General features: G+C 38.4%; 3 protein-coding genes across 4 annotated transcripts; all 3 read right to left on the bottom strand.

Annotated features, from left to right (window-relative positions):
• Positions 1-14: 14 nt before the first annotated feature.
• Positions 15-16342, bottom strand: LOC130545715 (metal transporter CNNM4). Of its 2 annotated transcripts, XM_057320408.1 has the most exons (8): positions 14563-16342; positions 12879-13022; positions 12645-12779; positions 12386-12555; positions 8339-8435; positions 6121-6210; positions 3528-3703; positions 15-3432 (listed from the first exon to the last, which is right to left on the bottom strand). In XM_057320408.1, exons 1-8 carry the CDS (start codon positions 15989-15991, stop codon positions 3034-3036), a joined length of 2640 nt encoding a protein of 879 aa, XP_057176391.1. In that variant the 5' UTR covers positions 15992-16342; the 3' UTR covers positions 15-3033. The 2 variants fall into 2 exon arrangements, with proteins under 2 accessions (XP_057176391.1, XP_057176393.1); XM_057320410.1 differs by lacking the exon at positions 6121-6210 and having other exon boundaries at positions 14563-16341.
• Positions 16343-17292: 950 nt separating this feature from the next.
• On the bottom strand, positions 17293-20802 carry sec14l7 (SEC14-like lipid binding 7). Its single transcript, XM_057321492.1, has 12 exons — positions 20749-20802; positions 20489-20564; positions 19609-19652; positions 19382-19444; positions 19115-19303; positions 18904-18999; positions 18711-18771; positions 18535-18618; positions 18349-18455; positions 18139-18278; positions 17776-17945; positions 17293-17579 (listed from the first exon to the last, which is right to left on the bottom strand). Exons 1-12 carry the CDS (start codon positions 20800-20802, stop codon positions 17473-17475), a joined length of 1191 nt encoding a protein of 396 aa, XP_057177475.1. The 3' UTR covers positions 17293-17472.
• A 1830-nt stretch (positions 20803-22632) lies between these two features.
• vps37bb (VPS37B subunit of ESCRT-I b) lies at positions 22633-27276 on the bottom strand. Its single transcript, XM_057320957.1, has 4 exons — positions 27084-27276; positions 25930-26101; positions 24895-24965; positions 22633-24349 (listed from the first exon to the last, which is right to left on the bottom strand). The coding sequence occupies exons 1-4, from the start codon at positions 27186-27188 to the stop codon at positions 23927-23929; spliced, it is 771 nt and encodes a 256-aa protein (XP_057176940.1). The 5' UTR covers positions 27189-27276; the 3' UTR covers positions 22633-23926.
• Between the last annotated feature and the right edge of the window lie 370 nt (positions 27277-27646).

The following is a 27646-nucleotide window of genomic DNA, read 5'->3' as shown; positions in this document are numbered from 1 at the left end:
AATGACAGAGCAGCTGCCTCTCGCCTTGCCAATAGCACAACGGAATGGTCTGGAAGGCCACACCCACAATGGCACTCTTTCTCAAGAAAAACAAACGTCTTTACGTACAGAGCGCGATTAACTTACTTTCAAACATCTCGGGAGCAAATTAGATCGCATAAAGTTACAGAAAACGTGTTTATGATTTGAAAACTTGCCGTAATGTTGTAGACCTGTCAAAAGTTGATTTGTTTGTGACTACAGTAGTTCACCATTGTAATAAACATCACAAAGAGGCATTTTAATAGAGACATCTTTTAGATTTACCAACTCAAACAGTATCATTATAAAATACACACATTGCTTCTTTAAAGGACCAACAAAGTTCATGGAAATAAATACGTACAGTCCATAAGCTTTTTACATTTTCCCTTTTAACAGCAGCAGTCTAAAAGAAGACAAACACAAACATTATACATTAAAAACGCCAGTAATGTACTAACAATTATTTTATGCAAAATCCAAAATAAATGATGAAATCAGAACAAAATGGCCAGACAATCTAGTAACTGAGCCAATGAATTCCATGAAACATGACTTTAATTAATGGAGGACAAGTGTGTTTCCATTCATTATGCAGTGAACCCACAACAAACCTTTCGCAGGGAATGGCACGCTGCGCTAGACCTGAACTCTTGAAAGGTCAACCTATAGGTCATCATGGCCCTTAAAAGTAAATAATACACAGTGGAAAATATAAGCAATTTCTGAAAACACACGTTCACGATCTTGAACCTCCGCTGTGGTGCAATAATAAACAGAAGAAAGTTCTTCAGAAAGTAAAAAACTTCCCTCCTGTAGTTTCAGCAGATCATTAAAAGCAGATTAGTGAAATGGATAAAAACCCAACATCCCATTCAAAGGAATTCCAGTAGCCTAGTAGTACTTCAAGTACTACTAGTACAAGTCCCTGTGCAATAAGATAATGTGGTCACAGAGAAAAACGCAGGAAATAAAACAGACAAATAAAAGTGCTTAAGGCTTTGACCGATGCGTTTCTCTCAAATTTAATTTTCATGTAGTTTAGTCATGATACAACATCTTACGCTGCCGTACAAAGTTCGAGCTTGAAACGATCATCTCCATTTTTTGGTTTTTAGTTACTAAATATACGTGAAAATGTCAGTTGAGGTAAAAATCCAACTTATTTCATCTCTCACTGTGCAATAGTCCATTAAACATCTTTAAAAAAACAATTTATTGCTTTAGATGAACTCTCTTCAGAAGGCAACAAAATGTTTATAAATAATAGTACAGTATTGGACAAAATCAATTTCGTAGTGTTCAACAAGCAAAACATAAATAATAATAATCCAATGCTGCTCTGAATAAACCATTGAAATACTTTCTACATTGACATGTCATTGGGGTAATAATACAATTCATGAAATAAAAGAACACTTGTAATACTGAGCTCAGTGCATGCACTCGTGTACTTGCAGTGTAACTAAATCAGACGAGGATTTGAAGTTTAGTGCAAGAGGCTTTAGACTGTTAACTCGTGATCTTTTCTGTCTGAAATCGACAAAAACCGTAACAGTGTTCGAGACGTCAAGCAAGAGAGATTTCTATCGTGTGCAAACAGGAGAATCAAAATGAACGTACAATTTCACTTCAACTCACAGTATGTTGTCTTTAAGCACCAGATCTGTTTCTATGGACGGAAATGTACTTTTACAGTCTAGACAGATCTTTGGGATGAACAAAAGAAAGTAGGTGAAACATGCCATGTGACAAGTCTGGGTCACATTTAACCACATAATATTTGTATTATTTGTGCCTATTTTTGCTGATTTAAATAAAAAGTATTGTATTGCAGTATTTTTTTTACTTTACTACAAAAAGAAGTTTCTGAGAACTCAAAATAAAAACACACACATTTCAGCAGTAAGATTTTTTTTAAATGTTGTGAAAGCATTACAATGAAATGAATCGTAAAAAAAGTTTAATTCTGTTTGTGCAAAACAAACTTTATTATTTACTTTAAATGTTATGATGAAATATGACTCAGACGTGTTCTTTGCAGTGTTTGTGGCATCATTTAGTTCAACTGCATGTACAGTTCAAAAACAGACACTAATTTAAACGAAATAAATATACATTTAAATATATTTAATATATATATATATATATATATATATTTCAATAATATATTGTATTTTACTTCAGTGGCTGGTTTGGTGTTTTGCTGTGCTACAAATCTCTCAGTTTTGTTTATACTGTATATACAGAGCACATAAAGTTCTCCAAATCTTGTCTGTGTCAGCTAAGTTCACATCTCCAAACTATATTTACAAAGTTTCCCTTCATGTTTGTCACGTAGAAATAAAATTTTGTTACCTAACGTCACAGAAATGAACTTTGCTTTCAAAATAATATCTGACTAAACCAAACGGCACACAAACTAGACAGAAATCTCTCTCTGAAAGGAACATATAGTTTGTGCTAAAATTGAGTTACCCATTCCACGGCGTCCCCATGGCGATAGCTCATAAATGAGACTTAAAGTGCTCTTAAATGTCCCCCAAAAATACACCAACAGCATACACATGCATGCTTTCAGCTCAGACATTATCAAAAGTGCATATCGTACGATTATTCTGGGTTATATACTGATGGAGTGTATAATGCCCCGTTAGCTATGGGCATTGCTACTTGTCGCATGGCAAACACGCACCAGATAAACGTTAAAAGAGGAGGAGAATCTATGAGGTTACACGTCTACATGACGACCATGCGACAGAATGAAAAGTAACCTCCGGCTGAACCCGCAGCCCTCAAAAACCGTTTCACCAAACGTGGAGGAGAAAAACAAGCGTACACACACCCATCAGGAGTTTTGAGACACACCTCCAACCCGAATCAAATCATCAGGATGGAGACCACTTTAAAGTTTGGAAGCGTTTGAGCCACATCATCACGTGCAGTGTTTGTGCGTTGATGTGTGGCAGTCACCTCTGGAGCCCTGCACAACAGAACCCTAGATTATTTTTGTCAAATGGTACTCTCGGTGTGCGTGATCGAGTGGATGTGAGCGTGCTGGCGTGTTTGAGTGTTGGGGATGGACGTCGGGCTTCTGTTGCCGTGGTGATGAGCGTTGGGTTGACTGTGAGGGGTTGGGCTGGAGTTCGAGTTGATGTTGAAGTGTGTTTGATTCTGAGTGTGGCTCAGCCGGCGTTTGGACAGACTGTTCTTGTCGTTGAGCAGTGAGGTGGTCTCATCAGGACCGTTCTCTTTGGTCACCGGCAGCGCCGTGGTGTGGTTCGTCGTGATGGTAGGTGTTAACGGCGGGACGGGTGCGAGGTCTAGACGTGTATGGCTGCTCTCGGGGGACTGCGGCGTGCTGTCCAGCTTTGACGCCAGGAGACCGTTTTGGTACTGCGAGCGAGTGACCTGACGTTATGAATCAAGAAGATAAAGAGTCAAAAAAGGATGGAGGCATGTTTGTGTGAGATTATTTGAGTTTGATAAGTGTACATGTAAGTTACCTTGACAAACTGCAGGTCGGTGAGGGCACGCACATTAAAATCAGGGATGTATTGTGCAGACGGGCTGCTGTTGAGCTGACTGTTACTGCCGCTGATGGACACAGAATCAACTCTCTCAGTGTAACTCAGAGACGCCGAGCGATTCAAACCGCTCATGTGAGATGGAGAGCGAAACTCTGAAACGAACATCACAACTATGTCACATCATGCTGGAACATGCCTGACTACACACACGCATATACCAACACGCAACACACAGCAGGCCTTCCCAATAAACAGTAAACACCACAAAAAACACACACATGCCAAACACCACACACACGCACGCACGCACACACACACTACACATAAACAACAAAACACACACACGCACCCATGTCACACATATACAGTACTATCACACACCTAACACACACATTAAACACACACACACATTTTTTAAGCACTTGTTAAAACACAGATAAAAACATGGATGAGAGTGAGAAAGTGACAACAATAAACCACAAATCACTTCACATGTGAATAAAAAGGTTAAAGCAAATGATTGGATGGTCATTTATCAGTGTGTGAGGAGGATTAGTTCATGTACACGATACACAAAAACCTGAATGACATTATCCCCCAGCGTCATCTAGAGGTGAAAACACAATCTGCACATTTATACACACAAATGAAATGAAGCACAAACATCCAACAGACATATCAGATGCTCGGCGGGCACACACCCAGCGCTCCAGTGAGATGCCTGTGATGAACAGTTATTCTCTGACAAAACCCCAGAATGTTCCTTTCATGATCAACAGAGTCACACTGCATTCAAATACAGTCTGTCTATCACAACAGGAACGTTCTAGTGTTATTTATATTCCTTCATCCGTCAGTTTTCAAACAACACTGATACCATGATATCAGAGAACTCAGATGATATCAAAAGATCGTCTTAGCATCTAAATATACTGCTCAAACACTGCCCAGACACATCTGAAGGAATGATTCGCTTTAAAATAAGAATGCTTTCATCATCCCCCTCATGCTATCTCAGATTTACGTGATATGACAGAGGGAGCAGTCAGAGATATTCAGAGCACACGCGTGTATAATCTGATACTAAGACAGCTCTGAAGGTTTTCGGGTGGCATGAATGTTTTATTCAGTTGTACGGGGTCAGGTGAGATGATAATACTGTCATGTGGTCAGCGTATTAGGGGTTAAAGCCAAAGACTGTCCAGCAAGCATTTTGTTCCCATTATCACACACTATCAGTGTGCTAGAACACATGTAAATCTATGAAAGTTAATATTTACAACAGTAAGTCACTGCGTATTTTTTTGGGCTCTGTTCTAAACCCTGACGAGAGCCGTTTCTCTGTTTAATCTGGCTCACTCCATACTTTAATGAATTACAAAAAACACACCGCAAATAATCATTCATCCTTCAAACGGGCTTGTCCTCGCAAATATATCGCATTAAACGATAAATTCAGACAAGGACTATTTGTCAAATACTTTGCAATACTGATTAAAATATTTACTGTAATATACTAGAGTATAGACCATTTTGCAAAATGTAAACAACAAGTCCAAAAGCACTTCCTGTTTTAGTTTTTTAACATTACATGAACGTAGAACAAAGTACATTTAACAGAATATTTAGGACGGAATTAAAATGTTTAACTAATATCTTTAAGACTGAAACAGGAAGTGCTTCTGGACCAGTGTTGTTTACATCTTGCAAAATGGTCTACGCTACAAATATACCTCGAATAATACTACACCCTGATAGCACACATACATGAATGAATGAATGAGGCATTTATATAGCGCTTTATTGTGTCTTGCTGTACACCCAAAGCGCTTTACAGTCATATGAGGCATCTATGTGATGTCTGCAAGATGTGTTTTTTTAGTGTTTGCTCAGATGTACCTGTGCTATCTGGGTATATATTTAATAAAATATTTCAAACAGATGTTAGTCTAGACTTTTGTGATTCGCTAAGAAAGTCAAGTATTAGTAGATTGCAAAGTTTAGTCTTATCAAAAGGATACGTCTGTAAGATGTCTTCTGGAGATCTGGAAAACATCTGCTGTGTAAAACTAAAAACCTCTGATAAACATCTTAGAAACAGCAGTTTTACATACATTCTAGATCATAAACACCGTACAGACATCCTCTAAATATCTATCTGACAGGAAATCTCAGAGATGTAGTGCACATGAGCAAACACTCGAAAAAACAACATCTTGCCGATGTAAATGCATGGGTAAAATATGGACAAACCCAATCCCCAAAAACAATATACATTCTTTTTTTAGAATGTATATTTTACATACGTTTGACATCTAAAACGCTGTCTAGGCAGGGCACTCACTAGGGTTTGAAACAGAGCTTGTACACCAATTCATTTCTGTAGCTCTTGTGACTAACAACTTGCACTTTCGTCGCTGTCGGGCAGAAACCTGGTTTGTCCAAAACAGCGCTGATTTTCTGTTTAAACGTGTGATCTTGCTGAACAGTGTTAGTTGTTTTCGGGATTAAAGGGTATCGACTCTACTGACTCCACCCACGTCCCCTGTTTAACATGCAAGAGATTTACCTGGGAAACGAGAGAACAGAGAAAATCTCTTAAGCGAGAGGCGACGAAGACCGTGCGACACCACAGAAGGAGAGAGCGGGGGAGTGACAGCTGAGGGGACACACATCACACATCAACATCCAACAGACACATTAAACCTCCATCATCACTGAAACACTACAGACACGTCTCTTCCTCCAGTGATTGTGTTACGCTTCCTCTGAAGTCAAACATATTAGAAAGACATTAAAGCAACAGTTTACTCATAAATGAATGGGCTGCGATTGTTCACGTCATTCCAAATCCACATGACTTCATTAACAAAATTTTTTTTCAAAGTTTTCAAAATTTTCTTCAAATTTTTTCTCTGTCATAACATGCCTTTCCAGATGTATCCCAAAATGCTGATGTTTCAAAAAGCATCCATCATGAAAGTGGACTAATAAATATCTGTTAAATTGAAATTATAGGTGTGTTTGAGATTATTTATCGAAAAAACAAACACATATCTGAGCGCTAAATTATTGGTTCTCGTGTGTCTCGGGAGTAGTCCTAAATCATATTCCTTCATGAGATGCAAGACCCAATGAGATCTGAAGCCATCACCGTGTCGCCATATTTGAAATGAGCATTTTTATGTGCTATCTTTAGTTTCGATTTCACCAGATTCTAAATATGAATTATTTTCTCACACAAACAATAGAAAAGATTTATTAACACACTTTTGGATAACGGTAATGATGAATGGATGCTTTTTGGAGTGCCAAAATGTTGGGTTCTGCTTCTAAACATTACCCAGACAGCACAGGTACGTCTGTAAAATGTCTGCTAAAGATCTGGGGCCGGTTGTTCAAAAAGTTTAATCTGGATCAGAATGATCTGTATTTGGAAGTCCCATGTTTTGCTATCCAGGATCAGATAATTTTTCAAAGCAAAACTGAATTGGATCACCCTGATCCAGAAACACACTTTTTCAGATGACCAAATCTGGATTACTAGTGCTCTACGGAAGCCCTAAAGGGACATGGTGATGGAAAAAAATATGAGATGGGAAACAAGAAATGTATATATACTGTATATATTGCAATGCTTTGCGTTTACTCCGAAACAAATTAAAATGGCATTGTGTCCGAGAAACTTTGCGCTCAGCCACAAAGAGCTACTTTTGACTGGTTCACATCACTAATGGTTGTACCAGTGTAGTTTACAAACAGTGATAAAAAACACTTTAACTTTAAATTGGGATTATTTTATGCTGCCAACATCTGTTTTTCTTTACTGTCAGCTACTGAAAAGCTTAATAGGAAGCCTAATGTCTTTTTCTAATTTTTACTTTAACAGTTAGACTTATCAAGAGAAAAATAAAAATATAATGTCCCTGTGTATATTACATGATACAAATGTTGTATTTTTGTCCAGTTTTCAAGTTTTATTACATTTTTGGTTCCTGAAATGTTTCAGTATAATCCTGTTTTTTTTTATCAAAGGTATCCCGATTTGACAAAAAAGGTTTTGAACAACACAAACTGACGATTTGATCCAGATCAAAACCTAGATTGGATTTTGTGACCTAATCCAAATTCTCAACCCATTTTTAAGATTACTTTTCAACAACCGGCCCTAGATCTGATAAACATCTTAGTAACAGCAGTTTATATACATTCTATATCATAAACATCTTACAGACATCTTCTAGATGCCAATGTGACAGCTGACAGGAAACATCTCAGAGACTGTAACACTCCAAAGAATACATCTAGCAGATGTAAATGCAGACATCAAATAGACGTCTTCCAGATGTATGTGTGCTATCAGGAAAGTTGTCAATTGTTTTTATTTAAAACAATTCAGAAATGAAGTCAGAGTACGTACAGCTTTAAAAAGCTCTGAATATCACACTCAGCTTGTGTGGGTTTGGAACAACATGAGGATGAGCAAAATCTGTCTTATACGCAGCGGTTCTTAAAGCACACATTTACACGAGCTGAGCACATAAAAATGAGACGTTGACAAACTGTCCACAACCGGAGATGAAGGAACAGAAAGAGATGTTTATCCTCCAGCAGATTTCACTGCAGGTAAATGTGTCCCGTATGCCGCTGACAGACTTCATCATTTATACTATTGCTAGACAGCACAAACATTAACGCACATATACATCAACCTATAACAAGATTCAGAAAATTCAGGAGGTGCGTTTAAAACTGTAAAGATTCGATTATATCCAATAAACACTCACCCAGCGATGGAGCCGTCAACGCCATCACTCCATAATATGAGAAAGGACCCGTCTCAAACTTCATATTCTCACTGCCTGCCTCCACCTCCACCCGACCCTGAAGAACACAACAGAACATCTAAAACAACATCATCTGAAACGGAGGTTTCAAATGCTAAAAGACATGGTTACTACAATAACAAAATAAGTATCAAATAAATATTACAGAGTTAAACTGATGCTTTGGAATGAAAATATTTTTCTGGTGTAGCTTTCATGGGTTGATTTAATTCCTGTGATGTCCTGTAAGACACATGTTGAGACATGAAATAAAAGTGTTTTTTTTTCTAAATACGCTCTCGTTTTTGAGTTCTTTACCTGCGCCTCCATAATTTAAGACTACATGACAGAAAACTCAACCAGAACTCCTGCAAGCAGCGTGAGGTCGATACATTCATTTCTTCAAAAACCAGGACAAAGCGTGACTGGCTTTTGACTCTAGATCGGCACGTGCTTGAGCAAAATTTCCGAACGTCAAAGGGGTCAAATTCACACCATTTTCCACCTCAGTGAGGATTCAACCTCTCCTCTTCTTCTGACAAACATGTAACCAGATCACTGGAGCTCAGATAGCATGACACAACCAGACCGTCACTCGATCTGGATCTCCTCTGCTGCCGGATCTATATTCACATAACCACTAACACAACACAACAACACAACGACTTCTGATGTGTGCCAGAAAATCAGAGCCAAAACTGAGACCAAATATTCTTCTGTAGATCAAAGCAAAACAAACTTATACAAACCAAATCTTTATATTCATAAAAAATGTAACCGTGAAATCATGAAATGGTAGATGTATATTTCTGAATAATTTAAGAAAAAGATTTAAGACTAAGATCACAGCCACCTGTAGGCCATAAGGAGTGTTTCTACATCTGTGAGACCATTTCAGAATTATTTTCAATACTATTTTTAGGAATGTGTTTAAGCAAAACGATCATTTTTCTTTCACTCTGTGAACTACTAACAATATTTCTCCCAAATTTCAAATAAATTATATTTGCATATATTTGCAGAAAATGAAAACTGGAGAAACAGGTGAAAATAACAGAAATTCTGAAATATTTTTTCAGACCTCAAATACTGCAAAGAAAACAAGTTCAGATTTACTAAGCAATACAATAGTCATATTTCTACATGCGTTTAGGAAAAGTTCAAAAATTATTTTTATGTGATACAATTTTTTATGTAATCACAGTTAACATGTGTCTTGTCATGCTGTCAGTCATTCACATTGCCGTTGGATGACCTGAGGTTTGATTTTGTTGAAATTTAACCAAGCGGCAACCTTCCGGTCTCTCTCGTGAAACCAAAACGGAAATGACTTAAACTACAATTCGTCGACTGGCCGTTGAGACCGGCTCCAAAACAGAACAGATTCACAGTCAGCCCATGTTAAAACGGGCAACTTTACAGCAAAAAAACCCCAAAAAACATGTTTACAGCCTGGTAAAAAAAGATTTTGGTCTATATAGCTAATTTTACCCTTCATGACAACTTGAGGGGGGTGAATTTTATATAACTCCTCCATTTAGATTATAAGCCTTAAAATTCTGCATAATTAAGGGCGTGGTCACTCGAGTGACAGTTGATTTCAGCAACCAGGCACCTCATCTCCAACCACGTCCCGCCTCTTTGCCCATTTTCGATTATCCAGGAGTGACACGTGGTGACGCGCTGCTAAGATGGCGGCGACCGGCTCCGCCCACTTTAGGCTTCAAAAAGGCTCATCAGAAACCTACGGGTGATGTCACGGACACTACGTCCATGTTTTATAGTCTATGAATTCAACAGACACTGGACTGGAATGGCATCATCTAGAACAATACATCTAGAAGTGAGGATTAATGAAATTTTGAAATGGTCTCTCAATTTTTTTCCCAGAAAATATGGGTGATTTTTTTTATATTCTAAAATTATTTTTAACAAATGCAAATGCCTGAGGTTGAGAAATCAATTAACTGAACACCGCACAAGGGTTAGCAAACACCATGTCTTCATAAAAGCAATCTAGAAAGCAAAACTTCATTTCATAATTCATTTTTAAATCTTTCTTTTTCGACTCTAGAAATCAGCAGATGTTGTTGATGTAAATGAGCTCGAGGAGTTCGTCAGACATATGGTTGCTGGTATGATGTATTGCTCGCTGACATCACATAGTATTTGCGCTCTCTATGACACTGTGCTGAACACAACAGAAACTGTGAAGGGGTTAACTTTTTCCTGACTGACCCCCTCCCGCGCGGCACCGTACAAATCCAGGATGTGATTTACTGTTCCTGGTGCCCGAGCGTAACGTTGGCCCGCTGACCTGTCACAACTCATTCCACCTCCTCGCCTGTCTTCGGTCTTAAGCCGAGGTTTGAGCCTAGTAAGCCGCAGTGCTGATATAGGTCCAGATGAGTTGGAAGTATGCCGAGGGCCAAAGGTCAGTTGCTGTTCAGATCCCTGATGTACTGTACAAGTCAATATCTGATTGGATAATTTCTGACAGTGAGGACACAGCGCACATCTTTGATTGGTCGATTAGAGGAGCACGTGTGTTGCGAGTTGGCTGAAGCGGGTGGGATTAGAACGCAATGCACAGAATGCCTTTCTTATGTAAGAGGGATCAATTATAGTGAAGGACGAGGCCTGTCCGATGCCGGCGGGCCTCTGGTAGCTAAACCTACAGTGAGGTCAGAGACACTCCACACAGACCCGTCTGTGAAACTTTATATTGCCACGCGCCACAGCTGCTACGCCAAGCTTCACTCTTTCTATTCATCATACTTAAGGGAAACCGTCTAAAATACCCAGCGTTGTGACAGAGATCTTTTTAGTACATAAAAATCCAGTATATAAAACATGAAATTCTGACCAGTGACCGGCAGAGAGAGAAATGTGCATGACTGTCACACCCCGGAGCAACATCAGGAGGGCGAGTGACCCCCACAAGGTCAAAATGTTTTGATGGGAACAAATCACATGGTATAAGCCTCAGGGTGCACACAACATTTCAGAATCATCACTGAACTCTTATTCTCTACATCCAACCTCTTCCACATACCAAAAATCACTGTAGTATACCTTAGTATTTACTATAGTAAAGTATAGTAGTAAAATTCATAGATATTACAATGTTTTACCATAGTGAATATCAAAGTATACTGCACGATTTTTTCATGGGGGCTTTCTCTAGTGCAATGAAAAGAAAATGGCTGTAGCATAAGCCACATAAAAAACAATAGTATACTTTGTTATTTACTATAGTAAACTGTAGTAAACTATAGTACAGTATATTACCATAATTTACTATATAGTATTCTGTAGATTTTACTATAGTAATTGAATAAACTGTAGTAAATACTGTGGTATGGTTTTCAAGAACAGGTTCAAAAACACTACAGTCTCTAGGAATTTTACTACAGTTTACTATGGTAAATACTAAAGTATGCTTCTTGGATTTCTCTAGCGCAATGAAAAGGAAATGGACATAGCACATCTATATATAATATAGATCGTATAATATAGTATTTACAATACACTCTTAAAAATAAAAGTAAAGTAAGTTCAAAATAAAGGTGCTTAGAAGGTTCTTCACAGCGATGCCACAGAAGAACCATTTTTGGTTCCACAAAGAACCATTCAGTCAATTAGTCAAGTAATTATGCTACAGTAATCTGTAGTGTTAAGTATAGTAAATGGTTAAAGTGTAGTTTACAGTAAATACTATGGTATACTATACTATTTATTCATGGGGGATTTCTCAGTGGTTTTATTTTTTTATTATGCTAATGAGAAAGTTCATGTAGACTTACTTTGCTCATTTTTATTAAAATTTGACTCATCCATCAGTATTTTTTAATTACACCAAAACTTTGGTAAGGCATTTACAGTACAATAGACTTGTGCAAATACACAGCTAGTGAGGTACAAGTTTAAATTGTCTGGATAGAATTTTATACTGAATTTGATTTAAATGAATCTGAATTGATTCAGTATCATGTCAGCATCACCCACCTGAAGAATGAGGACAAAGTAGTCGACGGGCTTTCCGTGCTGATATAAATAGTGCTGGGGCGAGCGCTTGTCGTTTTCATTGAACTTGAGCTCTTGGATCACATCGGGGTGTTTGAGGATTCGCAGTAAAACCTTATCTGAGATCTGCAGCGGACTGAACGCGCATACTTCTGATGAGAGATAAAGATAAGAGAAACACACAGGTTAAACTGAGCGGATGACACGAGCACACGGTTCGAGATGATGATGAAGTGCTCACCTGTGGCCAGAAAGCGATGTGCTGCCAGCATCAGCTGAGGAGAGATTTTCACCTTTGATTCTCTCTCGTGTTTAAAAGCTGAAAAATCTCTCTTGTTCTTGTCAGGATTCACTTTCTTTCTGTTACGATTGTCAGCTAGGGAAAAACACATTTTTATCAGACAATGAACCAATCATTGTGGTAATTTATTTCATGACACAATCAATGAGAAAACAAACACAAGAATGAACGTACTGTAGAGATCAGACTCGTCCAGGATCTCAGATTTGATGATCTCTTCGATGACGTCCTCCAGCGTCACCAGACCCAGAACCTCATAGAAGGGATCTCCCTCTCCTTCATTATTCACCTTCTGAACGATAGCCAGGTGGGATTTACCTGTGAACACAAACACCCGAGTCAACAGGCACTCAACACGCTCAGCGCCGGACACTCAGAAATGTAATGACAATGAAATAATTCAAAGCACATTCAGATGTGTTTTTTTGTGATTATTAATGAGATCAAACAATACAGCAGAGTCTAAAAACTGCATCTCATGAATTTTTCATCATTTGCTCTTTTAACCATCAGATGGGTTGATGGGTCAATGGCAATGATCTGATCTATTGTGGACAGCACACTTTCACGTCTGGAGTCAAGTGCTACTAAACATAGATCTAAGAGCTTTACAGTGGAAATGAAGTCTGGAGTGTCTGAAAATAAGATTAGAAACAGAGAAAACAGACCATCACAGTGTTAAGTCACGTCACTGCGCCGCTGAACGCTCACAGACAGACGACTGTCCTGAACTGTGTTGAGCTAAACAGCATTTAAAACTATTTTGAGCAACACTGCTATACACGCACTTTTACAAAAAAAGTTTTAGATGTGCAGTTACACACTCGATATGTGAAATAAATCTGTCTGAATACAAAAAATCAGCTTGTTCACAAAAAATTAAGAACACCATGTCGACTTCCGTGATCTGTTTCCTTTGAGGTATTAAATAATTTCACATTTATATGTAAGTAAATAAATAATTTGTATTTTAATAAAGAAAACATAAACAGCTTGATTGCTTTTTTGTATACTTTCTGACACGTTCTAAAGCAAAAGGGCTGTTCAACGATTCATCACATCCAGAATAAAAGTTTGTGTTTACATAATATGTCTGTCATGCATGTATATATCTAAGAAATAATTGCATGTATATATATCTATATATAATTTAAATAATATAAAAATGTATTCATTCTGTAAGAGTATGTGTATATAAATACAAAAAAAATATGCGCAGTCCACAATACATATATTATGTAAACACAGACTTTTATTTTGATATGATTACTCGCGATTAAACGTTGAACAGCCCTAGCAAAAAGACAGATTTACTTATTCAAATATTCATATATGTTCATTTACGTGCAAACATTTCAGATGACGAAAACAGAACAACAGACATTAAAAACCGCCTGTCATCATCAATACTTTTCCACAGGACTCAAATCGTCTATTGATCTGCATGTTGTAATTTGCTTCAAAACAACTGGTACAAAATTATAAAATGAATACGTTAAAATGAATAAAACAAATCATTTTCTCGTGATGTATGAGCAGTGTTGAAACACTCGGGGTGATATGAGGATAGACATCTACACTACAGGAGGTGTGGCAGAAGCATCACAGCTTGAGGTCAAACTCTGAGCGAGCCTGTGATTGGTGGAACGGATGACGTTGTGTATTTTTCATGAGCGACAGGTGCTTTTGGCAGCATGACATTCCTTTGCCATTTCGGGAAGCGCTTCGTATCGATCGGAAGATGATACGGAGCATAATGGTTATTGATTCGGCCACAGAGGGGAGGCCGAGCACCCGCCATCATCTACAGATCGGTTCAAAAACAGCTGTGCACAAACAGATACACACAGAAACAAACCTTTCTTAAACTCTTCCAGCATGGCATCCAGTTTGGTGTCGTGGAAGACGAAATGCACGGGGTGGTTGTAGAACTTGGTGACCGTTTTGAGCGTCGTGCAGTCGTCCGGGTCGACGAAAGCCAAATCTTTGACGTACAAGACGTCTACGATGTTGGAACGTTCCGTGTCGTACACCGGTATCCGCGTGTAGCCGCTTTCCATGATCTCGGTCATGGTGTTAAAGTCGAGCACGGCGTCGACGTGAATCGTGAAACAGTTACTGAGGGGCGTCATGACGTCCTCTACGGTCTTGGTTCTGAGTTCTAGGGCGCCCTGTATGATGTTGAGTTCTTCTTTGACCAGGTCGTTATACGGCTCGGTGACCTTCAGCATCTCCACTAACCTCTCCCGGTTGTACACGGTGCCGATCTCCTGGCCGAGCACGAAGTCCAAGAGTTTGCTGACTGGAAACGACAACGGAAAGGTGAGAATCATGAAGAACTTGGTCAGCACGATAGTGTTTGCGCCCACCGCCAACCCGTGGCGCGAGCAGAGCGCCTGCGGCACGATTTCGCCGAATATCACGATGCCGACCGTCGACGCCGCCACGGCACCCAGTCCGGACCCGATCAAATCGTCCAGCAGAATGGTTAAGGTGGTATTCACCAACACATTTCCCAGCAATAAAGAGCACAGCAGGTAGTTGCCCTTGTTTCGAATGGGCTCGATCTTACGCGCGTACCTTTTCTCCTTGCTGGTGCCGCAACTCTGCACGATGCGAAGCTCCATCGGATCCAAAGCCATGAGTCCCAGGTTGAGTCCGCTGAACATGCCGGAAAGCCCCAGCAGGCAGGTCACTAAAATGACCTGGAGCCAAAGAGGCAGCAGAGATGCTTTCTCCTCCACAACCACCAACTTTCCATCGTGATCACCCAACCGGTACCATTTATCATCCGGACCCGTCCTGACACACAAGCTGTACGTCTTCTCCTGCTCACTTTTACGCAGTGGCTTTACGTTCACACTCACCAAACCCGACGTTCCCCAGCTGCTCACGTTCATTTGACTGCTGATGCTCAAGTCTTTGGTAAAATCCTCACAGGTCCCGTTCGGCGCATCGCTGTCATCATCCGTGAACCTGATGTGGGATGCTGCGTCCGGGCGCAGGTGTAGCCCGTAAAACCTGAGCAGGACGCTGCTCTCCTCCGTTAACTGGATGATGCCGTCCTTTGTCGTACCGGCCGCCTTGTCGCTGCGCTCCAGCCGCATGCCCAGGATCTGACTGCCGGAGTCGTGCCTCGTCGTCTCCGACCGTCCGCTGACAGAGCTCCAGAGGACAACGATGAAAGTTAGAAGACACCCGTGTCCGCTCCGCTCCGTCGCCATGTTTGTTGCGCCCTCGCCGCGAGAGCGCTCTTTCACGCGCGGACGCGCCTCCCTCGTTTGCATAATGCAAACGTGTACACGCCCATCGTGGGAACCTGTCAGGTGTAGCAGTTTTCGTTGCCCGTTTTCCGAAAATTCCCGAAGTCCCAAGGGACTGTGCGGAGGTAGCCTATGTTAATGTTTCAATATGGCACGTTTGCGCTTAAAAAAACACGAGGCATTATAATAACGAGGCGGTGATTTTATGATAGTTTTTATAACGAATATTAGAGACAATCAATAAAAAATTCTAAAAAAATAACATGCGTTTTTGCTCGGATGTTTTCTTGCTCTAGCGCGCGTGGTGCTGTTATGTAAACTCACGTGGCACTAGCGCGGTGGCTCCTAAAATGAAAAGAAATCATATCCTTTTAAAACATACATTTTTGCATTTGATTGCATTGTGAAATATTTGTAGAAAATTTTTCAAGTTTCCATTACATTTATCAGCCTATGTAATATAGGACCTACATTAAATGTTATATATTTAATATATTATATATATATATATATATATATATATATATATTGTATTATTCCTAATGATGCTTCTTCTTCAGTTTTCTGTGATTCACTAAAGAGAATCATTCTGTGCAAACACATGGGTTTTTAAAACCTAAAGCTGAATAAATCAGACATTAGCCAACAAATGTTAATATGATGTATATGATGTATTCTTGACTAAATGACATAATGTGATCAAATGTGTTTTAGAGAAAGAACCAGACAACATTATTTTGGTAATAAGTAAAGGTGAAAGGTGGATTTGACAATGCAGATTTTTTTATTTAATCACATTAAAAGAGTACATGTATTTATAACCCAACGGATTCGTCACTTTTGAAAGTAATAACTAGTAAGGAAGTAATAACTTCATATGAATTTACATCCATGATGTGTCCACAGACTGAATCCGAATGAAAGCTAAAGCAACTGCGTCCTCTAGTGTTACAAACAAACATCAGAGTTTGGTCATGTGATCATGTGTTCAATATATTGCTTTGATTTTCAGGATAATGCATATTTATACCCGCATTTGGAAAAAATCTTGAAAATACAAAATGTCCTAGACCATTTTATTAACTACATTACGAGTCTACTGTAAATGTGACCGATTAAAATGTCCTTTAACTTACAGTCCACTGTAACAGAATTACTGTAAATCAATGACCAGTTATTATGGGATATTCTCATTGGCTCATAATCAATATATCTGCAGTTCATCAGCCTGCATTTCATCATCTTTCATACACAAACATAGTTTCTCTTTTCAGATGCGTTTATTACCGCCTGCTGAGACAGGTTTGCTTTCCATTTAACGTTGACTTAAAAAAAACCTGTACATTTACATTCCATGTTCACATACTGTATTCCATGTACATGTTCACTTACCCGATTCTGAAAAGGACTTTTTAGAGCAATCTGAATTTACACTATTGAAACAGTGTGGTCAACATGAATACATTTTGGCTATATGAGTGAAGTAATATGAGGTAAAGTGTGATTCACGCCTGCTTGGTCATCATTTGTCCTTCAGGTAGAAGCACATCCACAGTAAAGCTGATCTTCTTTGAATGAATCACACTGTATGTGTTGTCAAATCGGACCACATCTGCAGAATGAAACGATCAACAACACAAAGAATAAACCAGTGACAGACGGCACATCAAGTTACTGTAAGATTTGTAAAAATCAAATACAAGAAATGTTGGCATACTGATCATAAAACCTCTCACATATCTGAGTCACACAAGCAAACACTATAAAGCCTTAAAACGTCAAAGTGCAGAGACAAAATAGAGACTCACAGATGCCTGCATCCTCACAGGTGTGAGATCCGTCCTCTGGAACCAGGTGGGAATTGTAGCGTTGGATGGGAATGATTTCCTGCACGTCTTCCCGTTTTTTTGTGTCATTCCCTTTGGTCTTCAGGAAGAGTCCAAAACCAATATCAGACCCTTCACTCGCAAACTGCCATCTATGAATTAAAAAAACACGACAACACAAATTCTTATTGATAACCTTCATTTGACCTCACAATAAAATAAATAAAAAGATGCGAAAAATACTATGCATTGTATACGAAATACGTTTTATCTTCAAAGATGTCCTAGCATTTCTAATCTAGTAAAACAGAAGATGTCAAACTGGAAATAAAAGATGTGACTTACCGTAGCAAGCAGTTGGGGAAGAGAACCTCATACTCCAGCTGGTAGAAGGAGCCTCGACTAACGGTGACGTTCTGGTCATACTGAACTTTTATAGATTCCCTCACGTAATATGATTTCGGCACTACTCCACCATAATTTAACTGAAAGACGGATGACAATTGAGAGAGGACAACAAGAGGTCATTTATAATGTCACACCTGTAAAACTCACCATGGTCTTACAGTAAGGGTTTCCATCGGTGTCGGTCCTGGAGCCTCCGTAAATGACGGGTAACTGATCTGCATCAATATAGTTCCTTAACACCTCCTTCCAGTTAGCTGTCGAGTGGAGAGAAATAGATTTGACACGTTTTGTATGGATGATGTGTGGATTGTGTGCAAAAGCGAAACTATTTACCGCCCAGTATGATGATCTTCTGTCTCGTTTCTTCACGCAGGAAGTGTTTCACCAGGTTGTATGCAATAGGGAAGAGTTTAGGGGCTGTGAAAGTGATTAGATTTTTTGGAAATGCAAGGACTGCCATTTTACTTCGGTCATGTCATGCATTTCAGAGTGACTTTCATGTGGCAAACCTTTGATCAGAAACAGTCTTTTAAGGCTCTCTGGATAGTTCTCTTCAAACAAGGTCAGAACCTGAAGGTGAAAAAGATGATTTAAAACTATGCTGGGGACCTTGTTTGTCTGTAGACGGTAAACCTAGAATCTTACCAATGGTTAACAATCTGTAACTAGCAATAGCCAGATGCTTGTAACAATAGAACGTACCTCGCCGTACAGCTCAACAGCAGGTTTCCACAGATGTTTCATACCAAGTCCCTCGCAGTCATAAATGATGGTGATGGCTTCAATGTACTTGCCGAGCTGAAGAACGAGAAACAAACAATAATACTCAACAACACATCAACACAGAGATTCTACACATCTTTGCTGAGGTTTAGTTAATAAAACATAAACATTCATTCAAGGTTTGAAACACCTTTTCAGACTGCTTCTCGCACTCCTGCCGTAGTATTTCAGCATCTCTGACTTTGGTCCTGAGACAGTCCTGTTTGCTAGCCGACAGTAAGAGACCCTTGGGGTCAAGAGGTCCGATGATGTCATACCAGACGGGACTTCCTTCACGATCATAACCGCACAATCCACCGGACACGTAACGCTCGATGACCTGAACGGAAGAGAACGATATCTCTTTATTCACACGGATGATGAGCGGCCATCGTGGAAAATCATTTGGGTGATGTACCTCTGGTGGCCTCCAGTTCTGAATGATTTTGTCGACTTTCATATGCTTGCAAAAGTCCAGGTTCTGGGATTTAAATGCATTGTTGTTTGATGTCATTTATGTTAATCATCATTCAAATAAGAAAACCTCAATGTTAAAAACCTTTGGCGAGGTTCAATTCTGTTTCCTAAAAGTGCATTTATGTGCATCCAGGTGCTATTAAAATGCTTACAATGCTGTGACGTTACCTTCCTAAGCATGGCCTCAGCCTTCGGGACATTAAAGCTTCGGGCTGCAAAAGAAAATAAATACAACTAATAAAAAAAACTAACAAAGAAAAAACATTCAAACTGATTTTCACGGTGAAGTCCAAATGTAAGCTTATGTGAATGCAGATAGATCAGAGGGTAAAAGCAAATAATTTTGCAACACAGATCTGAAGGATTTACAAGAATGTCACCTTGAACTAAACTCTCCAAAAAACAAACTCCGATGGTTTTGGGACGCCCTATCAAGAGGGAATATTGATTTCTAGATAAAGCAGCTGTCTGAGCTCAAAATGAAGTTCATAAAAAAAATGTTATCATTTGATGCAATTTTCTTATTATGAAGTCTATAACATTATCAACGTATAGATTTATGTCATGATGTCAACATGAGGGCTGCATTGTCACATCACAAGCTATTGTTAATTCAGTAGCAAGATTTTGCAAAGGCACTCATAAATCCAGGGTCAGAGGTCAGCACATGTAACCAATGTGACACACAGTTAAATGCAAAATGCTATAAATAATATTATAAATGTGATAACATGCATTTTAAGCATGAATGAGAACATTTTATGTAGAGTTATAACCTTCATAGACAATATACAGATTCATCAAAAGTATATTCTTCAAAATAATAAACAAATAATGCATTAAAAATATTTTTTCATTTGTATAAAAAATATGAGCCGGCACAAAGGACAGAGAGTTGTATATTAACACAAAGTATTTTTTTTGTCCAACTAATGTGATGTCCAGCAGTTTTAATGTAGATAAAACTGATCTTCACTTATTAATATGATTGATTATTAATAACGATGAATTATTACTGTCTGTTTGTATTGTACTATAGTCGAGTCACCTCTGAGCCAGCGGAGCAGATAATGATCACTCTGATTGGGCAGCTGGTTAAACACATCTTCTAATCTCTCCTTAAACTATTCAGAGAAATCACAGTTAAACACAACAGTAACGTGTGTCAATCTGAAGCCATGGCTTGCATCTCTATCTTTCAAAACAATTGCATGTTATTTAATATGACATCCAAACGGGATGCCTTTGACAATTCTAGACTAAAAATCAAACAAAAAAATGTCCAAAGAGAAGATTTGTTTTATTTACCTGTGTCAAGGCCTCGGCTTGTTTGGGACTGAGATCTCCTACTCGTCCGCTCATATTGGCCGTAATGGAGAAATGGACTCTTGTCATAGTGCACCTGTTATTTATACACGACCATGAGAGCGATCAATATAACAGATGACAAATATAGAGTTAAGGTGACAAATAACAGTTCTTTAGATCATACAGAAAATTAAATTAAAGTCATTCTCTCATCAAGAATATCTAATAAAAATGGGACTTTACAACAGCTATTTAACTGGAATATACTTATTCATATATAAAATATATTAATTATTATAATTATATTATTATGAAATTAATGAGCTGTATTTACCCAGTATCTGAAAAAACATATTCTTTTACTCTTTATTTATTGTATTAGTCATATATTGAATATTTGACAATATTTGGTGCTGGTCAATAGTGACTGATATTAATATTCTATTTGCTCCCAGAAATGAAAAGTAGATTTTTAAAAGGTCTGCTAAATAAATAAATGTCAATGTCAACTGATGTAGGTTAATTTTTTATTTTCAAATTTTTTTTGACGTTTTTGCCTTTATTTGTACAGTTCAGAGAGGACAGGAAGCGAAGTGGGAGAGAGAAGGGGGTGGGATCGGGAAAGAACGTCGAGACGGGAATCGAACCTACGTCGCCAATGCGCAACCTCACCACGTGACGGAGTACTGCCACAAGGCTATCGGATCCGACACAAAAGGTTCTTTGTGGCAAAAAGAGGTTCTTTAGATTATAAAAAGGTAATAAAGAGATGGTTCTTTAAAGAACCTTTGACTGGATGGTTCTTTGTGGAACCAAAAATGGTTCTTCTATGGCATCCCGTAGGTTTGTGAAGAATAAAAAGGCTTGTTCGACTTGATGCGGCGCCGCAAGATCTGACAGGCGGATGACATCAAAGTACCGCGAGAGCGATTCGAAAGCAAACTATTTATCGTTTTTCGAATCGCTCTCGCGGTACTTTGATGTCATCCGCCTGTCGGATCTTCGGCGCCGCATCGAGTCGAACAAGCCTATTATGAAGCCTAAAGTAGGCGGAGCCATCGTCATCGTCATCGTGCGTCACTCCCGGATAATCGTAAATGGGCAGAGGCGGGACGTGGTTGGAGTTGAGGCGCCCGGTTGGCTGAAACCACTTGTCACTCAAGTGGCCACGCAACTATTTTGCAGAATTTTAAGGCTTAATATAAGTTAAACGGGTGAGTTATAAAAAAAATCACCCTCCTCACAGTTGTCATGAAGGGTAAAATTACCTATATAGACCAAAATAATTTTTTGTACCAGGCTGTAAACATGTTTTTTGTGCTGTAAAGTTGGCCCTTTTAACATGGGGCTCAATGAGATTCTGCTGTTTTGGAGCCAGCCTCTAGCGGCCAGTTGATGAATTGCAGTTTTAGTCACTTCCGTGTTGGTTTCACGAGAGGGACCGGAAGATTGCCCCTTGTTTGTGCACTGGCGTGTTTGAGGTATGGAGGAGAGAGCTCTCGAGAAGGATTCTGAAGAGGTAAAACTTAGTCAATGAATAAATTATAAGAATAGTAATAAAAAATAGCAATTTATTCAAAAAAGTATTATGCAGTGCCTGTGCATGTAAAATTATATTTGAATAAAACTTCGAAATAAAATAAATAAAAATGAAATAAAACTTATTTTACCAAGTACAACTTACTAAAATGTCATCACGTTTTCGCAGAAGGAGATAACGTATTTACGAACAATTTATCCGTTTAGGGCTACTGTAGAAACAACATGTAAGACCCGCGGTGTATGTAGATAGAATAACACCTCTGAAGACATAGTTATGGATATTATATTGCATTTCTGTCAATAGATCCTACAAAAATGACACACCGCACCTTTAAATATAGCAATGACTGTTTTTATTAGTTTTTAGGCATTTATTAACAAGCAATACAAAAATCCAGCCACGAATTAAACAGATACAATTTACTTTACAATACTTTACAGAAGGAGTGTTACAGGATAAACACATCATACAGATGAGACAAAAAGAGTTTGCACCAGTAATCATCTTCACAAACAGAAAATATCCAGATGGCTTTGAAGAGTTCTCAAAGCATTGTGTGTGATTCAATGCTTCATTAAACGTTTGTTCTGTCTCAAGGCACATTAGATATTTTTACTCTTACTCACATCAGTATTAAGTGACTTTTGTTCTCTTACCCTACACACTTGCATAATAACATCCGTCTTATAAAACATGCACAAGCATCGTCACAGCCCGGCATGATAACATCTTCCATTGATACATCACAGTACCTGAACTTCTCTGAAGAGACAGAAAGTCATCAGAATGTTGTAAACGGTGATATTTTAACAATAAGCATTGTTTGTTTAGTGATTAGAAGTTAAGAGAGTTGATCACAGCAGATCTACCGTCAGACTGCTCTGTTAATGCCACAGGTTTATTCAAACACTTCATAAAGTTTAAATCCAACAAACTTTTCATTCCATTTCACGAGGGGAACAGCCAGTATGGAGTATTCATTTATAAGATGGAGTGCTTCTTTGGTTGTTGGTCACTTTTTACCCAGAAATCGAAACATGAATATTATATAATATATCTCATTATAACGACGATAGGAAAGGTTTTCTCACAAATACCAAAAGTACACAGTAAATTCTCAGTCTTACATGTGCATATGAACCACGTTTATGCTTTTTTAAGCATCGCATCCTTCGATCTATAATCTTAAGTCAACTGTAGGGATATTTACAGAGAAATTCAATGCCCCCATTGCTCATACGTAAGTGTTGTACATTACCATTTTCTATTCAATGGTTTTTTAAATAAAAATTCTAATGTAAAACTGATCGTTTAAAAACAGTACTTGAAGTTATGCAAACGCAACCAAATGCTAAAATTAATATTACATTGTAAACTAGTAAACAGGTCCAGACAGAATCTGCAAATATGCGGAATGGATTTAAATATGGTAGAATGTGTTAAACGCGAGCTGATAGCTTACTCAAATGAGCCGAAATGTTTAGTTTGTGAAAACAAACAGCAAACGGAGAAATCTGCTAGTGCAGATTCCATATGGACCTACAAAGGAGTCAGGAACTCAAACCTGTATTTGATCAAAGTGCATTAAAAAAAAAAACATTTCACATTCTAGCGGAAGTGTTTAAACTAAGTCCGTCACTGTATTATAAAACCGGCCTGTGGAGGAAGACCAGCACCGGGTCCTTGAGCGAGGGCTTGTGGGTATGGACATGAATATGAAGGTACCGTGTTTGGTACGCCTGCGCTCTGAGGCATGTAAGAACTGCGAGCATCAGGGTATGACGACAGCTGAGGCTGACCTGATGGTTGAGATGTTGGTGTGGATCTTACGTGAGCTGGAGAACCATTAGCAAGCCTTTGGAACGGGGTGTTGGGGGTCTCCTGAGCTTGAGAATGCTCATTAGAGGAACTCTGAGGAAGCTGAACACCCTTGAGCACCATCTCTCGTAGTTTATCGATCTTCACCCGCCTCAGGTGAGCCAGCTTCCTCTTGCTCTGGTAGTCATCGATGAAGCTGTCCAGAGTCAAGGATCCGTCCAGAAATGAATCAGCCATGTTCTAGAAAACAAGCGGGAGAATCTTTAGATGTCACAGCGGCAGTAACCAATGTGGTGTAACACTTCAAACTCACAATTCAAACCCAGGGTTCCCACTCGAAGCCAAATGTCAAATTCCCTGACTTTCACCGACTAAAAAGTTGAATTTCCATGACCTATAATGAATGAAACCCAGTCTTTGAAGTGGTCGGTTTTTTAGCCAAAGCTCTTGAAATGTACAATTTCCTGGCATTTTGCCTTAGTCAAGAGCTACAGGTGACTGCATTTGACTTGAGTGATTGCCAGGTGACAAGCGGGAAGGGAATAAAATGGTGCTTAAGATAACCATAACAATACACAAAAATGTGTAAAAAAATACAGTATAGAAAGATTACATTTTGATAAATGGAAACTAAAATTTAAAGTGACAAACAAAAACCCCTGATATTCCATGACTTCGACAAAAAACATATAAAATTCCATGACTTTTAATGTCTGGAATAGACCTTTTAAAATTCCAAGATATTCCAGATATTCCATGACCTGTGGGAACCCTGCAAACCTTACCTCTGTTTCTTCTTCAATCTTTGCTCCCTCTGTTTGCAAAAGAGCCAATAATGTGTCCAATGAACTGCTGCCTGAAAATGATCACATTTAAAACAACTTCAAATGAATATTCCTCTGTCAAACTACGAAATGCTTAAAATTAGGGCTGTGCAATTAATCGAAAATAATTGTAATCGTCAATTTTGGCCTTCAACAATTACAAAAACAAAATAATCGACGTAAAATGATTATTGTGCCGCATTCCATTTTGCAAGGATCATCTCTTTTCTTGTGGTATAAATCCACAGCGCACCCCCTTCCTTTACAGTTGTTCAGCTGTGCTATTTCTTTACATTTATTTTTCAGTTGAATTCACAGTTTAAAAGCCAAGTTTTTTAATTTTTCCATGTTGTTTTAAAACTTAGTGAGTAATCATGTTAAATAATCGGGATCTCAATATTGGCCAAAATAATCGTGATTATGATTTTTGTCATAATCGAGCAGCCCTACTTAAAATGGCAATCCTCAGAATGAAACACTAGCAGAGTTTTTGTCACTGATTGTAAAAGGTATAAAAACACCCCCAGCACCTGCTCTCTCTCGTGTTAATAACAGCAGTGTTGAGTTTCTCTCTTCTTTTGCCTTTCTGGACTCATTCAAGCAGTCTTTTGTAACCAAGTAACTCAACTCTATTGACTTTATTTACCATAACAAACAACAAAACTTGCTATAAAAAGTGTTCCTCACCTCCAGGTTATATTTCAGTCTCTTGATACAGATGTTCAGAAAACACTGGTTTTAAAGAGTATTTTAGTTTAAACATTTTTAAATGTCCTGATCACATGATCAATGGGTTTAGAGCGTAAGACATTAGCAAACTGGCACGATGAAAAGGAAACAGAACAGGTGACAGAACAGGTTCACCCGGATGTTTAACTATTTGAGTTCATGCCAAAGAGAGATGACAGAAGGAATTTTAATAAAATCAAGAGGTTATTATATACAGTATATGACATTATAGTGTACAGTGTGTAAACGATGACAATGCCAGCTCACCCATGGTGGATTTGCGGAGCTGGTAGGATTCATGTAGTTCTTGTAAGCTGCAGTAGAGTTTGGTCAAGTGAACCTTCTGATGGTCCAGATCCGGCTGTAGACTGAGATTCTGTTCGGCCAGACTGCGATTACTGGCAATGGTCAGCTCTTTATTCTGCTGCATTTCACTCATCTGTCATAAAAACATGAGTCAAAAACCATCCCCATCTCATTTTCATCCAACTTACTATCATTTTTGTATATGGCATTTTACCCGTACCCATTACTATTTTGTATTTTATTATTACCTCTTTTTTTAGTACGTTACTACTTGCACAGTCTAAGAAAGCTGATCTGGCTTACATTTCACCGCAAGCTGTTTTCTGCATAATATAATATGTATGTGAGAAATAAATGAATTGAATGACAGATTTTTGGGCTCTGAATGACTGTAAAATGGAACCCACTTTAAGAAATAAAACTTCCACGAACACATACACAAGTTACTATGAGTCATTCTTCTGACCAAACCCAAGTACTGATAAACCTTTGAAAGGTATTTACTTTAGTTCTCGCTTTTCTGTGCAAGTTTTGATTGTGTAAAACAAAAAGATCTATTTAACACAATACATTAAGTTTACTAAAGTATATTTTCCAAGGAATAATTGAGAAAAGGAAGAAATAAAGAACAACAGAGCTCCAATTTAATAAAACAATAATAAGAATATTATGAATACAATCACAACGCTTTGATAACACACAGATTAACAGATGTGTTTTCAAAACAATGCTTTACAACGATTTTATTTAAAACGTTTTAAGGTGTTATTGAGTAAACCCAGTCGCTTATTATCTAGACAATTTAACATGAATAAAAATAACAATAATCACATTAAAGTAATATCAGTAAATTTCGTAATGTAATGGCTGGACAGGTGCAGTACGTTAGAAACTGACATGCTGCAGTCTGTTCACATTAACTCCATCTTTACTCATATAAACTAAAATATTATATTGACTCTGTTTTTAAACACATTTCACTGTTTTTGACTCTCTATCCAGCTTTCTTCAGACAACAGCCCCATCTAACACGTGAACAGTGTTACAAGTATAAGCTTGAACAGCACAGTAAATAAAAACAGGCAGTGAATGATGACATGAGCTCGAGCACTAACCTCGTCCATTTCACAGATCATCTGATAAAGTTTATTATCGTCATCCAGAAGTTCATTCAGCTCTGTGCTGGTATAAGAGTGAAATCTGCTGTCAAACGTCGACATTTCTCACAAGTCTTTGTGTTATTGTGATTTCTCTCAGTTTCTGTGTGTCTCCGCCGCCGCCGCAGGGAAGCTCACTCGCGTCGGTCCAACACCGGAAGTCGAGTAATTCCCGTCAAATCAGCGCGTCAGAATGACGTGACGTCACTCGCGCGTCACAGACCATTCATGGATAAAGGATGTACTCTTTGTTTTACTTTAAATTTGATTATATATTTTTATTTGTCACAGTTTTACTTATTTTACACTTATAGTTTCATTTTCGTTCAAATTTCTTGTCAAATTCTTTGTAAAAACAGGCTAAAGAATGTTTTATTTGTTTGGCAACATCTATTTAATATTTATTTTATTAGGTTATCACTTTTCATGTTCAAGAAGAGATGTTTTGTAGCAAATATAAGCACATTCTTCATAAAACATGTAAAGGAGTAGTTGACCTTCAAAATGAAAATCCTGTCTTC

Source organism: Triplophysa rosa, linkage group LG22 (assembly GCF_024868665.1).
Source record: "Triplophysa rosa linkage group LG22, Trosa_1v2, whole genome shotgun sequence".
In the NCBI taxonomy this organism is placed as follows: domain Eukaryota; kingdom Metazoa; phylum Chordata; class Actinopteri; order Cypriniformes; family Nemacheilidae; genus Triplophysa; species Triplophysa rosa.
The sequence above is the reverse complement of the archived record's forward strand: the minus strand, read 5'-3'. Positions and strand labels throughout refer to the sequence as shown.